The sequence below is a fragment of the Lissotriton helveticus genome, chromosome 2_1, assembly GCF_964261635.1.
Source record: "Lissotriton helveticus chromosome 2_1, aLisHel1.1, whole genome shotgun sequence".
Classification (NCBI taxonomy): domain Eukaryota; kingdom Metazoa; phylum Chordata; class Amphibia; order Caudata; family Salamandridae; genus Lissotriton; species Lissotriton helveticus.
The window spans coordinates 1117840247-1117852733 of NC_136059.1; the positions used below are offsets into that span (position 1 = coordinate 1117840247).

Genomic DNA, 12487 nt, shown 5'->3' on the forward strand with positions numbered 1-12487 from the left:
TTATATTTGAGAAAATAGGAGGCTGGTGAGACAGCTATAGCAGTTGCTTTTGTCAGACCTAAAACACAAAGAAATGGATAGAGCAAAGGGAGCAGGAGCGCAGTCCTTTGTTTACACACATAAGATACAGAGCACTGGTCTAGAGCATCATAGTCTTCCCTGAAAATACATGGAACAAATATGGTACTGCAGGGTTGCTGCAAGCTGGCTTCAAAGACGTGGAATAAGCGTGGCACTGCAAAGCCAGCCAGTGCAAGCTTCTTTCAAAGACATGGAACAAGTGTGGTGCTGCCCTGTGCATGGCACAGAGCAGCACCATGTAACCCTTTCCTTAGATACAATGAAGAAGCAGCATTTCAGATTTGGTACAAGTATATGGGAAAGTACTTTGGTGGATGAGTGTGATCTTGACCCACATGCATAGCAAGATTTCAAGACCCTTCAAAAAGGTACAGCACCAGGCAGGAGTACATGCTTCCCTCACACTCGTAGAACACTTATCTATTTGGTCAAACCATGCAAGCTTCCCTCGCATGCACAGCACATGAACAGCATCTGTAGCAGCAGTCCAAGTCTGTGTGCAACAGCTATCCTTACATACAGACAGGTATCACACTGGCAGCAGCATCTATGCTTATTTCAGTCACAGAATACTCAGAGTAAAGTATAGAGGTGTGTGAGCCACTGAAAGCCTAAGCCAAATGCTAGGCTCTGGCTCAGCTGACGGTTCTCTTGAGCCCAAAATGAGCTGATCTTTCTTGGGGCTTCTGCCGCTACCGGTGCTCTAACATGCACCAAGAACAAAAGACAAAGCTTCAAACTTTGATGTTAAATGGGAGCAAGAAAAATATACCAATATAGTGCCTAAATTACGTGAGACCAGAAAACCTGGGATCAATCTGGGCTTGGCTCATTGATCAAACAATGTGATCCCAGGTAATTCATTAATTTTATCGTGCCTCCTATTTTTTTCATTATTACAAATGAGCAAACCTTGAAATATGTGAACATAGGTGCTGTACAAAAAATCTCTTTTGTGCTTGACTTAATTGGACTACGATGTTATTCCATGTAAATACGAATGTAGCCCACATATAGGATCAAATGATAGCACTTGCCTCATAGCTCACTAATGGTATTATAGTTGTAGTGGGGGTTGGGGGCATGAATGTTTCCAAGTTCATATTTAAAAACTATCACTTTTAATAAACGCCTCCCAATACAGTGATATCATTTAATGTACAAAGGTGAAACACTTGTCAAAGAAATATACTTCTGAATTTTGAAGACACTTTATCATATTTTTACACAATATTTGTTGCATGATTTTCATGCCAAATGTTCCAGTGGCCCAGCTCATGTCTGGGATCTTAGAGGCAAGACTGGCCCCTAGAACAAAGACAGACCCGTGGCTCGGATCTCGCTGTTAATTTGTTGGCACTCCCACCTCTACTTACTGTACTGTGTTCAACAGCACCTCCCTCCTCTCTCACTATGTCACACTGATGAGCAACATTTTGTTTTCCTAGATTCTGGCCATTTCTACGGGTCTCCGAATGATAAATATTTTTACTTTTGTTTTTAATAAGAAAATGCTGAAATCCATTCATTTTTAAAGCACTCTGTCCTAAATATCTGTGTACTTTTACTAACTGCCATCTACCCATCAGGCTGTAGTTTGACCTCTGCTGGCATCAGACAGCCAGGCCAAATATCGCACTCTGCATTTATAAAAGTGAGCATCCGCGCTGCTCGGTCATTCAGTGCATGTGCAATGAGGCTTTCAGAAGCCGTCACAGGCGCTGAAGTAGATTCTGCTGCTCGGAGGCCGACTCCTTCAGCTGAGGGAATAGGATGTTGCTAAAGCAAGCTCTCAGTGCTGCAAGAGCTCATGTGGCCCTAGTAGGCTTTGGTGGTGGAACAATTTTCATATTGGTGCAGTTGCCATCGATGTTACATCACTGAGCTATTCTGAAAAACTTCATGGATTGACACATAAAACAAGTATCGCAAATAAGCCGCACCCATTCAGAAGGAGAGTGATATGTAGCTGTTGTTGCATTTAGGAGCACACAATCACAAATATATTACTGAAGAATGGTGTGGTAGCCACTGTCATTTACTGGCAGCATATTTGTTCATTGTCATGACTGTTAAATTTGCACAGTGATCAATTTCACTGATAAAACTATACAGCGCGCAAACAATGCGCGGAATTTGGATTTCTGCGAATGCTTGTCATTTACACATCACTGAGTTAAGTGTTTTGTTTTGCTCCTATTAAAATATGTGCTTATCTCACACTTTAGAATTAGAAAATATGCTTCATTTTGTGGTTAACTGTTTATTTATGTTGCAATATATGTACAGTTAATTTATAGGTATTTACATTGTGTTGTGTGATAGAGGAAAACGACATCCTGCAGCCTTTCCTTTCACACCAGTAAGATTCACATCACTTTTAATAAAACCTCACACTTTGTAATAAGCGAAAAAAAGTAAACACTGGTCTCCATGTTAAAAGAAAAAAGAGCAATTTGTCAGAACAACTAGATTGGCATATAAACTCTGTCTTTGAATGCACCTGAAATGTGAAAACATAAAAACAAACTGTAAAGACATCTTAATGCTCGTTCGCCTTCTGAACTCCAGCATGATTATTAGGGGCTTAGGGCTCAAAGGTCTGAGCTCTAGTGCACTGCAGCGGCTACATTAGTGATAGCTATGCCACTGCTAAAAGTGGTATAGCCGTGGTACAGGTATAATATTTGCGAGTGTATGAGCATTGTATGTGCCAAAATAAAAAGAAATAATCTTTTTTAACCTGAAGACAGTCACCAAGCATCTATAAGTACTAAACTCTCCACCTGTTTCTTAACACATTTAGGGCCAGATGTAGGTAATCCCAGTTTACAGACTCTTAAATACTGAATCATACCGATTCGGTATTTCAGATTCGGAAAACGGGATGTAGCAAATAAATTGGTAAAAATTACCGATTCGGTATTGTATTTACCGAATCGGTAAATACCGATTCGGTAAATCCCATTCATTCCTATGGGCCTGGAGGACCATAGGGTTGAATGGGAATTACCGAATCTGTATTTACCAAACGGTAAATACCGATTCGGTAATTCCCATTCAACCCTATGGTCCTCCAGGCCCATAGGAATGAATGGGATTTACCGAATCGGTAATTACCGATTCGGTAAATACAATACCGAATCAGTAAATACCGATTCGGAAAAGCAAAAAGAACCCATGTGAGCCAGTCAACCATTCAGGAACACTCACCACACCCCACAACCAAGCAACAGAAGAACCAACCAATCAGATGCAACTGCCCTTCCCCAGTACCTGGATGTGGTCACACCCATGCAGGTGCAGAGCAACTGAACTGTGTGGAGAGCCGGAAGAAACACAGAGGAGCAGGCTGCCCTGAGCATAGCTGAGCTGCATAATGGAGTCCCAGGATGGCCAGAAGGATGGAGCTGAGCGTAAGAGGAAGATGAAATTCAGCCCAGCAGAACTGCAGGTACTGGTGGAGGAGGTGGTCAAACACCACACCCAGCTCTTTGGCAAGCAGTCTCTGCATGTTGCAGAGTCTGTAAAACGGAACACCTGGCTGGAGATCCAGTCCAAGGTCAATGCCATTGGGGTCATACACAGGGACATAGATGACATAAAAAAAAGGTGGTATGATCTGCGGTTCATTACCCAAAATAAAATTGCAACACAGAGGAAAGAAGCCGGAGCCACAGGTGGAGGGAGGAGCCGTGCACCAAGACTGACAGACCTGGAGCAGCTGGTGGAATCCACCCTGGAGCCAGACAGTATCCATGGGATCGGGGATGCTGACAGCTCAGCCAGAGCTGCAAGAAAATGCAGTAAGATGCATGGTCATGAATCCCCACACTTTTCCCTGACCCCCTTTCCCGATGTGGGTGTCTGCATCACACTCCAGAACTGGTTTTAGTTTTTACCAGCACTGGATCATGGGAGACGTAGTCATAGGAACATACATCAATGCAGTCAACATAGAAATCAGCATGGCATGCCACCACTACATCCATGAGCTGTTGAGGACTAGGCAATTGTGTGATAGGAATGTGATTTAATAATGTCACACAGGTGAACAACACCACTGACCCATTGTCCATATCTGTCCACAGGAAAGTCATCGCGCAGTACAGCGCAGGAAAGGGAGGAGAGAGCACCGGCATCGTAGATGAGGGAGAAAACACCCGAAAGATCAGGTCCAAGCACTGTTCTGGAAAAAACACCCCCAGCGCAGGCAGCCACTACACCGGAGCGACCCACCACACCACAGCCACTGTCACCTCTGCTGTTTGGGTCACAACATTTGGAACCACCAGCACTTTCCTCCACACCAACCTCATAGGCATCTGTGCTGGGAAGGCCAAGGAGGCATGATGTTCCCCCTCTCAGGATCCTGGAGACGTCAGATGAGGAAGATGTGGAGGCCCTCACACCAACAAATCCACCGCTGGCTGACAACACTGAGCAGCAGACTTTATCTGGAGCTGCGCGTGCCGGTGTCCGAGGCGGTAGGGTACGGGAGAGAGGCGAAGGCCAGCATGGAGAGGGGGTCTTCTGTGGTCTTGAGGCCACCATGGTGAAAGTCCAGCGCCTTCAGGCAAAGGGCATTTTAGCAGTGCATAGACAGGTGCACATATTAAACAGCAGGATGTCCAACATTGACAGGGGGCGGGGCTCCATGACAGAGAGCATGCACTCCATGGCAAAGGGCTTGAGGGACATGACACAGTGCATGAGTGCCCTCTGTGGAAAAACTAGATAGTGACCGCTCCGAGAGGCGCAGGGATCGTCAGTGCATGCGGCAACAGACCAAAGCCATGAACCGGCTTGCCACAGCAACCTCCGTGCTATGCCGGCGCTCTGTCGCCATTCAGGATGACATTGTGCACTGCTGCACGGATTTGTCGAGGTGGATGGGAAGAGTCACCTCTGCCATGGAGGTTTTGCTCACACACCAGGCAGCCACTGCTGGAGACACAGGAGTCGGGGACACAGAAGACTTCACCAGCAGGAGTGGCTCTAGCACTCCTGTTCCTGACATTCGTAGGAGCAGCAGGCGCCAATCTGCTGACCCAGGCACCACTGCAGCCGTTAACACCCAGCCTCGTGCATCCCGCACTGTAGTGCGTGGACGCAAACATTGACGATGTCCTCAACACACAGGACAGGTTACGGTGAGGTCAACTGTGGCCACCCAGTCCCAGTGTGGAATACAGACATTGTAGTACCATGGTGTGGTATCCGTAAAGTGCCGTGGTGACTATTAAACTATGTACTTCAAACACTAAGCCTGCCTTTATCTCCTTACTCACTTAGAAATAGCTGCGTGTGATCTCTGCCCGTCTCAGTCTCCCATCTGTTGCTGGCGCTGCTCCTGCTGCATAGGGCTCTGCCTGTTCTGTTCCATCATCAATGTCCTCATGATGTGTGATCTCCACCTCTGTGCCTTCCTTGGTGGCAAGATTGTGCAGCATGGCACAGGTCGCTATTATTTTGCAGCAGTTGATTGGAGTGTACTGCCGTGCACCTCCACTCTTATGGAGGCAGCGGAACCTGCTTTTTAGAAGTCCAAAAGTGCGTTCTACGATGCTGCGTGTTGCTCTGTGTGCCACATTGTAACGCCTCTCACTCCTGGTAGATGGATTCATGTAGGGGATTAGAACAAAGGACCGCAGAGCATAAGCACTATCACCTAGGTGGAAAAGAGAATGCCATTAGTTACATACTCATGATTGATCCATCTGCATTGACTATCAGGGTGTGTCACAGTTATTTACCTAGCAGGTATCCATCCCCGAAATCGCCAGCAACAAGGCGTGTGTATATCCCACTGTTCTGGAAGATGTACGAGTCGTGGGTACTCCCTGGGAATTTGGCCACAATGTCTGTTATGATGTTGCCAGTGTTGCATATCACCTGCACATTGATTGAGTGCGTTGACTTCCGGTTTCTGTAAATGTGTTCTGTGGCTGCAGGTGGGCAGAGTGGGATGTGGGTGCCATCTATACAGCCTATGACGTGAGGGAAGTGTGCCAGTTGATAGAAATCTGTTTTGGTCTTCGCAAGTTCTGCAGGTGTGTCAGGGAACCTAATATAATGATGCATTCTCTGCATCATGGCCTCAAGGAACTTCCTGAAGAAACGGGACAGGCAGCTCTGGGACACACCACCTACTGCAGCAATCACGCACTAGTAACTCCCAGAGGCAAGCAGGTGTAGGCTACACAGCACCTGCACATGGGGTGGAATGGCGTACACCCTTGGGGTTGGGTGATCCAGGAGTGGGTGGAGGTCCCTGATCAAGTCCAGGATGGTTTGGGGGTGTAGCCTGTACCTTTGCAGTATCTCTGGCTCAGTCAGTTGGAAGAGCGTTATCCTCTGCCTGTAGACTTGCTCCTCCCTTCCCCATACCCTCTCTCCAGCTGCCTGTAGCCGTAGCCGCCTTGCTATGATGTAGAATGCCGCCATTCTGGTTGCACTGTTGCATTTTGGGTCCTTATTTTATAGCCTGCACCTGGTTACCACCTGCTTTCAATCCATGGTATTTACCGACTCTTAAATACTGAATTTCATGAAATTCTGTATTTTTTAGGTTTCCTACATCTCAAAAGTCATTTTTTACCATTTCTTAATTACCGATTCGGTAATTAAGAATTTGGTAAATAAGTATTCGGAATATTCTGAATCTGTAGAATATCGACTCGTATTTACCGATTCGGTAGTATTGTGACTCCTACGTCTCATTTTCCAAATACCGGTCGGTAACGGCCCGAAATTACCTAATTTCGGCCGTTACCGACCGGTATTTGGCTACCTACATCTGGCCCCAAGTTTCTACTCCTATTGCCTGGATATTGTGGATGATCTGTTTGTTTCCCAGTGTTACACATTTCATATCACCTTTTGTAAGGATTGTCATCTCCAAATGTCCATAATTGAGCGAAGAAATCATTAGGGAATTTGTCCATTCGCCATGTTATGAGGTTATTACATTTTTTTGGCTAGTTTTCTTTGTATCTACCCATTTTCTTTTTAAACAATCACCCCAAGCCCACCCTCTGAATAATTTCAGCCTTATTGGGTTTAGACTCGGCTGATGCAAAACATTGAGTTAAAACTCTCAAAATCTTAATAATCGCTGATCACTGACACAAAGTGTGTTTCTTGAATGCATGTGGTTTCAGAAGCTTGCTGTTTAACTGGGAAAGTATTCCTACCCTTTCGTTTGGAGATTGAGCCTCTGACGTAATGGAGGCTAGGAAGCGTAGCTCTCTGTTGAAGCTCAATGCCTGTGAGAGAAGCGTTCTAATTCTTGGTCAGGGCAGTCTCTACAGTTGTACTTTTTTTTGGTTCGACTAGTCGCCCCCCCTCACTGTGCCTTATGAATAAAATGAAAGTCCTTGGATTCCTGACTGAAAAAGAACTGATAAGGTTACACAAAGTGAACTCAGTAGTTTGTCTGCTTCCAAGATGAGTCTTTTAAAATATCCTCTCGATTGTACCCCATCATCATTGAACCCTGGTAGGGAATCTCTGTAGAGTACAGTGTTGTATGCTGTTTTGGGCTGCCTCTGGAGGCAAAATGGAAACTGCACTTTCTTCTGAATATGTCAGCCAGGCTTGTCTTTGGGCAGAACAAGTTTGGGCACGTGTTCGAAGCCTCTCAGCATTTACACTGGCTGACTCACTGTTTCTTTGCGTCTGTCTTCTCTTTCAACTCGTTTGTGCAGTCGTACAGCCAAGATGCCTGCAGGCGAACATATGCTTACAAGTGCCCTCGCATATTAAGAGTTTGCTTGGGTTAAATGTGACAAAGTCGAAAAAACACTTTTACCTCTTTATAGTGAGGTCCTTCGCTTTTGCCATTGTCAATGCACCTAAGCCAACACCACTTCCTCCTTCCTTTCTATTTGGGTTATATCATGCACAATACATTATCGTCTAGCAGTTGATTCCAAGATGTAACTGCCAGATCATAGCTCCTTGGTCTACTTCTATCATCCCATCCCCAGTGCCATCTCCTGTGTAGTCCTTAATAGAACTAATGGCAATGGAGCAAAACTTAAACCACCAATGTTGCCTCATATCTAATCCCTCTCCCTCATCCCGCTCACATTTTCTTGTTCTTCATTCAGATAGCTGTGTTCAAGGCCATATCACTTCTCTGTGATCTCTCCCATAGTCATGATCCTAGGTATCCATGTCTTCTTTTGGTTTATTAGTTTGTTCATTTTGTAATGCCACAAGGTGTGCATCATTATAGCATAAGTGACTTACCCAGTAAAAATAGATACTCGCTTTCATAGTACTTTTCATGGAGCCAAACCTTCTAGCGTGATCTCAGTAAACGCTGAAGAGTTTCTGTATACAAGTTGACAGAAAAGCCTGAGGCGTGTGCAGAGTCTTACTTTGTAGTTTATCTGGGCATGGACAGCTATGGTAATTTTTTATATACATTTTCCGAGTGTTCTTTCAATAAACGTCAAGTCATAGAGGGTTCAGTTGGCAAACGAGACCAGGAACATCATCAGAAATATGCTCTTCTAAGTTTGCTTCACATGTTAGACACTTTTGGGATTCATAAAGGATCCCAGGTGTACTCCAAGAATTAGGTAAAAATTGTGGGTTTCTTTTGAGTGTTCCAGGGTATAACATTTACACTTGCATAATTTCCACCAGGTGAAAATATAGCATTGGCGTGCAGTTGCACACGTCACTTTTTCCATGATGAGGGAACACCTGCTGTCCTGCACTCCATTATATGTGGGTAGCTACCTTTCGCCCCCTCCTATGGGAGAGTTCTTACTTCTGCTTTTCACCAGCGTACATTTGCATGTAGATGGATATCTACCTGCAAAAGATGCACACATTTTCCTCAAAACAATGAGTTTGTGCATGTTCATTCCCTTTTGCTGTTAGACCAAGCGAAGAATACCCACAAATCCACACCTAACCTAATTTCAGGAATATTGGTGGTATTTACATGTTTGCCAATACACTTTGCTAGGGTAAAATTCTGCCAGTCTAGATTCTGTGAATATGGCTTGCGAATGTATCTTCAAAATGAGCTTTTTCTTCTGTATGTTAGCTGGCCATGAAGGATTAAACAGTTTGTGAAGCAAGGCGAGAATATGGTACTGTGGCCAAAGGGTACTCAATATTAGAAACTATTTCAAAGAATAGTGCTCTCTTAATATTCATAAGATCCTGTACCACCCTGTTGCACTGAGGTAAGAGTTCCTATTGTCCTGGAGAAATAACTTTGAGGTACTATGCATCTCAATATGGTACTGGTTCCTCTGAAAGGGCTCACATTCCATGCTTTAAATACCTTTTTTCAAAGTTGGTCATGGCCTACAATAGTTGAATTGTAACTCATGCGAAAAACTGTAAGAGAAAATAACTACATCATACTAAGTAATCTTTTTGAAGACCTGTTTGCCTACATGGATAACCCAGGCAAATTAAACTATAAGTGTGGCCTGTATTGCTGTGAAAATAATCTAATATACTTATTTAGTTGTCATTGTGTCATCTATTACCTGAATGTTTTTTTTATTGCTAAATTAAGTTATTCCTTGCAGAACAATCACATTTGCTTTTCTGTAATGGCCTACCAGACTTTAAATAGTACATTAATCAGAATTTTAGTGGTCCAAAGGACATATAAAATTCCATGTTGGATGTCATTTATTTTCCGGTAATTATTTGCAGAAAAAAGCTCAGAATTAATGTAAATATATAGGCTCCATTTTGTATCTACCTAGTTAAGTTGGTCATTGTTAAATAGTAATTGCAAATGTAAATCTCTGCATTATGTGATGAAGTCTAATTTAGTGTAGAATCTATTTTCTTTTCATTCATCCTCAAACCTCTTTCATTTTAGCTGGTCCAAAATCTGCAGCACCCATTGGACCCCCACCTCCTGGTCCCATGGGACCCCCACCTCCTGGTCCCATGGGACCCCCACCTCCTGGTAACGCAGGATTTCCACATCCTGGTTCCATAGGCTCTCCACCTCCTGCAAACACTCAGTTCACGTACAATGGTCTACAGAATGGGCCCAGTATTTCAACAAATCAACCACAAAGGTAACGTACCGCATGCCTGTTTGGACCTTGTTTTCCCATTCATTATAGTTATAAATAAGCTTATGGTTGCTTTCCTTTGTTCCCCATCACCACCTTGGATTCAAAATCCTCATTAGGGCAGCTTGAAGAGACCTTTGGATCTGTTGTCTCACTGCACCCATGTTGTGGGAAGTATTTTTCTTGAGTTTGACCCTGCACATTTGTATGTATTCTCTGTCCCATTTCAAAGCTTTGGAAGATAATGCACACTTTTATGTGTACCTACCAAAGGCAAATATAATGGTTTGAATTTCTCTTATTTGTAGATTAATTCATTATCATGGATTGTATTTTATGTATTGAGAGGGAGAAAAATAACCTGTTTAGCCCTGGGGTTGACAAAGCTCTCTTACGCCTAAGCGAGCATTTTTGCTCAATTTAATAAGTGCTTTGAGCCTCATACTTCAACATCTTCTTTCGAAAAGAACATGGAAGGCTGTCCATGCTCAAATTATGTCATCCATAAAGGTCAAGGTCCCCTTAATGGCATTATGGCCTATTGGGGAGCTTCAGAAAGGCTTTCGTGACAGAAGCCTCAAGTTCACAGTGCAACAGATCTCACACAGAATGAAAAAAACGGAGGTGGCGTCATTGCTGGCTCCTCTGTAGTCACAGGCTGCGCCCCTCCACTTGGGATGCCCCTACTAGATTGCGGTTGACTTCAGGACTCAGTTATTAGGGTGTCAGGGCTCAAATTGTTAGGATGAGCCGTCAAAAGGTGCAAATAAATATTGCAGAGCTGCAATGATGAACACATCTCCACAGCTTAGCTGGCCAATGGAGTGGTCAGGGATGGTCCCAGGCTGATGATTATTTTGAATTTTGCCAGCCTGATGTCAGCGGAGCTACAAGTGTCCCCTGGGGTCTGCAGTGCAATGCATCTCTGTGGAGCGAAATGGGGACAATTATTCATGTCTGTAGGGTGGACTCCAGTGAAAAGTCAAGTGTTTCTGCCTATAAACTTCTTTCCACCGTATAATTATAAAACGCCTGTAATCAATTTAGGGCAGTTTAAAACACAATTCTGAATGTTTCTTTCTTTAGGTTTCCTGGACAAAATCATGGGAACAATTCCTCACCTTCCTACGCACCTTACAGCTCTCCTCCTTCATACTCCAGTGCCGCCTCAGCACAGCAAGTGACCTCCCAGCTCAGCAGCATGCAGATCAGCAATCACGGTAAGGCCTAACTCCTCTTATGTTGTGGCTCCTAATGTTAACCCGTTCGATGCTGATGACGGAACCGCTCCGTCATCAGCTGCGGTTGGGCTGTGCTGATGACGGAGTGGTTCCGTCATGGCCCTGCCGCCGCGCCTGCGCGGCGCTGATTTCGCGCCTGCGCGGCGCGTTCTATTGAGCGGGCGGGGCCATGACGGAACCGCTCGTCATGAGCACAGCCCAACCGCGGCTGATGGCGGAGCGGTTCCGTCACCAGCATGCGGCCGCCGTGCGGCTGCCCCGCCCCCTTAGCGCTGCGGTTAACATTTATAGTCCTTAGCAGTTTTCTACTTTATTCTTTCAATATATCCTGAGGATATCTGATCTTTTAAAAACACTTCAAACGCCCTTTCTCATTTTAAGCAAAAAGTCACGATTGTTTGTAACTGAATTGTACAGAATTATAGCTATAAAATGGTAAGAAAGGTATGTTAATTTGCATATTCCCAGGCTGAATATGAAGTTTATTGCTGCATCGTTAGTAATAAACTATTTTTAGAAGTGCTTTCTACCATAGTTTAGCCATTAGTATCGCTATAATTAATAGTTGTCACTCGTTGTAATGAAACACAGTTTATTAGCCTTGGAACATAGTCAACTCCGGTCAGAATGTAGCTGTTAACATGTTACCTACAGGTGTACCCAGATGTCATCAGGAGATACTTCGCTTACAGAGCCGTTTTACCAGCCTGGCAAGCAGTCGTATGGCAAAGCAGTGGCAAGCAACTCTTCAGTACTGCCCGAATGCCTGTTAATACTTTTTACCATACTTCTTGCTATGTACGGATCTTTGTAGAGCGGAATCTTAGCTTGGAAGCACAGGGTCTCTGCATTTCAGTGTAGAGGACCTACGTAAATTGTTGATAAAGTGGAATCCACTGATTGGAGACCATGTATGGTAATGGCGGATGAAGAAACCAGTTGAGGAATCAGGGTACAGCAGAGCTGGCAGGATCTCCATAAGTGACCCTGAGCTAGAATCTTAATATGCCATGGGGCACTGGTGGATCTTCGGATCAAGAGTCTGTGGCCACTGGACTCTTACCAACCGAGATACCAGGTGTTTGTGTGGGGAGGCGG

The 12487-nt window shown here is 44.4% G+C and overlaps 1 protein-coding gene across 1 annotated transcript in view; it reads left to right on the forward strand.

Annotated features, from left to right (window-relative positions):
* The window catches only part of SEC24D (SEC24 homolog D, COPII component), a 425192-nt gene that overhangs the window by 68556 nt on the left and 344149 nt on the right, over positions 1-12487 (forward strand). The window contains exons 3-4 of the mRNA XM_078675943.1: positions 9947-10151; positions 11235-11368. Of these exons, the coding sequence (XP_078532069.1) occupies positions 9947-10151; positions 11235-11368 (339 nt within the window). The remainder of the gene's footprint in view (positions 1-9946; positions 10152-11234; positions 11369-12487) is intronic.